General features: G+C 44.0%; 1 protein-coding gene across 1 annotated transcript in view; it reads right to left on the minus strand. All coding sequences in view use genetic code 11, as the record gives it.

The window, feature by feature from the left end:
• Positions 1-2,769: 2,769 nt before the first annotated feature.
• Positions 2,770-3,137, minus strand: part of EGR_05407 (hypothetical protein) — a gene marked incomplete at both ends in the record, with an annotated part of 1,213 nt that continues 845 nt past the window's right edge. Inside the window, one exon of the mRNA XM_024494656.1 lies at positions 2,770-3,033. Coding sequence (XP_024350983.1) covers positions 2,770-3,033 — 264 coding nt within the window. The remainder of the gene's footprint in view (positions 3,034-3,137) is intronic.

The following is a 3,137-nucleotide window of genomic DNA, read 5'->3' on the forward strand; positions in this document are numbered from 1 at the left end:
TTATTCATTCCCAAATACTGAAATTCATTAGTTTACTTTGCAAGCAGTCCATCCATCAGTCTAAGGCAAACTGCGAAACCTTACTTTAATCAGCACTAGCCTATTTTGGATTTTGTCAAGCCGCGTCATAGAATATTGTAATATTAGATAGAAACGTGTATTAAATATGGCTACTAAATCGTGCACCAAAGATGCCACTGGCCAATTCCCTTGCATGTCTCCTTGTTCTACCCCATCGTTTGTAATTTCTTCTGATGTGGAGTCACTACCTTATTGTATCGTCATTTTCTTTGAGCAAGGCGTCCCTTGAAAGCATTTGCAAACTGGACAACGGGTCAAAAGCCCTCTTTGCGAATAAATTCTAAAGTATGAATTGCATTGGCCGAGGGTCTACCAAAGAGCACAGCAGTCTTTGCGGTGGTTGTGCCTGTAATATTCACTTGTTTTATGCTGGTTTCTTTACTTCTTACCCTGCTTTTCTCCCAGTGGTATAACATTTGGAGAGGATTAGTAACGTGAGACTGCTACTGATGTACATTTAGCAACTGCTGTTGCTGTCTCCACCTTAAATTACTCCTTCCCGCTATTTTAGACGCCATATGCTGGGCCCGTTTTTAGGCCGGGTTTATCCAAAATGACGTATTTTGCAACTCACTAACGTGGCTATCCGTGCCTACATGCTAAACCTCTCGTTGATGTATTTATTTCGACCAGAAATCGAGAAGTAAACGCTATCCATTTTATGGCTCATCCAATACAAATGCTTGATGCGGCATCCCTTCACCCGTCGTCTTCACAAACAACTGGCGAATTGACATCTGTGGAGGTGAAAGCAAATTGGCAGGGCGTGCATGAAATGGTGGAATTCGTCTGATAACTTGCAACCGAAATCACAACGACTCTCTAGCTAAAGCTTCCTCCGCCAAAGACGTTCAACGATTAGTCACCGGTGAAGCACTCGACGCCGTTTGAGACTCGGCTGTGCCAATGTCGATTTCTGTGTGTAATTTGTTTTCCTCTTAACAAATTTGTGTATCATTTGTAAGCATGCTTGCGCACAGTTGACGGTTATGCCATTCAATCCCTTATTTTAGACTTTGGTGCATAAGTTTTATCTTACTTGCGCATGGTCCATTGCTTTTCACTGCTTGACCTCTGCAGTTCGGCCATGTCCGCTTATCGTCGAATATAAGTACATGGGAAACATTGCTGTTCGTAAAACTTGAATCTACTAATTGCTGAAGTAACTAACTTTTAACTATTATTGTATCTGAGTGAATCTTCGGGGTCGAAATCGGTTCTTGAACTGTTAAAGGTGATATGTGTGTTGAATGGTAGTAGTTCTTTAAATTTGTTTTCCTCATCTAACCCCATCGATTAACAGTCTGACAGCCTCAGGCATTGATGGGCGCACGCCTAGTCTTTGAAGTTGTCAGCGTTGTTGATAACCTCCAACCATTCACCTGCTTACCTCGTTTCGGCAGCTCAAGAGCTGCAGTTGGTGGAAAAGGGGAGAGCTTATGTAAAGACGGCAGCGAAAGGGAAAAAAGATACACGGCAGAGAGTCATACAGTAACAAGTGCACTTATCTTGTGGCAGGGCTTCAACCCTAACAGTCATTCTCAAGGTGGGACTGTGAAGGACTCCAACATGGAGACGGGTGTTTACTAGAGAAAGGAATACCTGTCCAGTCCCGCATGTGCGTGACGATATTTGGTGTAAGTTACTGAGGTGGTCATTTTAATCATCCTTATCCTCTCCATCTCCTCCCCTTATGACACGGTTACCAATAGTCGAGTAATGTGATGTGGTTACCTTTATAACCTCTTAATTACAATCGTCGTACTTGGAAATCGGATCCGCGTTAGCATTGGGTATTCCGTGCCCGAGATCGCATGGGCACGTAATGGGCTACTCGGAAGTGGAAGGATTCGTCAGTCTCGATGCCGCCAGGCACAACTTCCGCGACCTGTTCTTCGAGAAGATTAGCATCCTCGGGGTATCTAGTGCACCAGTCTTGTCGAAGCATCGCCCTACTTTCATCTTTTCCAACCGAAATAAATGATCTTAAGGTAGGCAACATCATGCAACTACCAAAATGCAATATTCCAGATATTTTGCACTGTAAACTCGGTCTTTTGCTATGCAATGACTGTTTCGGCTTAGAAATGCCAGCACTAAAATGCCTTCTTTTTCCAACCCCTCCTAATTAAATATGTGAGAATTTGGGCTCGCGAATGGATACATGCCGCAATGAACGACTGCTGAGGCTATAGAATCAGCTCCTATGTGCCTCTAAAAGGCTTCGTTTGTCATCACAACAAAGTGATGGTCCTCGGGTACGTAGGATACCTCCAACTTATCAAACGGACCTGTGCGAAAGCATTCACTACCACTTTCGCCTTCCACCCTGACAGACGGCATGTGTACGTGCTCAAGCTCAGCGTGGCCTGCAGTCATTAGGAGTACTGAAGGGTTACCGCTAGTGCACGTGTAATGCAAAGCTGAATGAGAAGCACATTGCGTTGTGCAAAACTTGTTTTACTTGAAACGCAAATGACAGGGGAAAGGCGAAGGAGCATCACTGGTAAGAATGGATGGTGTGCTCAAGCAGGGGAAGTGAAGAGGAGAGAAGCGTAGAGATGCTGTAGGCAAAAGAGCTGATGATGCAATTGTGTGAACTTACGACGAGGATGGAGAATAGGCGAAGGAAAAATGAGTAGACATGGACGAAGAGTACCGCAAATTTCAAGTGATGAACTGGGAATTCTAAGAAGGGGGAGAAGAAGACAATGGAAGAAGCTTGGGAGAAACTGGTGTAACCAAACTGAAGGAGTGAGGGAGAAGAATGGGTAAAGGAGATGTATGCGGAGGAAGGAGTGGCAGCAGAGGGAGCAGATGAATATGAATTCTAGGATTCGTAGATAGATGAGAAAGAAATAGTGGATGAGGGAGGGACGGAAGAACTGCATAAGGTAATTGTGTAAGACTTGTAAGATAAATGGAAAAATGAAAAAATGAGTCAGTCAACGTCTGCAAACGTAGAGAATTCGCAGAAGTTACAATTATGGATGTGAAATTGTGAGGAAGATGGGGTAGGAATGGGGGAGGAAGTGTTGGGCAAGGAATCAAAGTAT

The sequence above is a fragment of the Echinococcus granulosus genome (genome assembly GCF_000524195.1).
Source record: "Echinococcus granulosus chromosome Unknown EG_S00039, whole genome shotgun sequence".
Lineage (NCBI taxonomy): Eukaryota > Metazoa > Platyhelminthes > Cestoda > Cyclophyllidea > Taeniidae > Echinococcus > Echinococcus granulosus.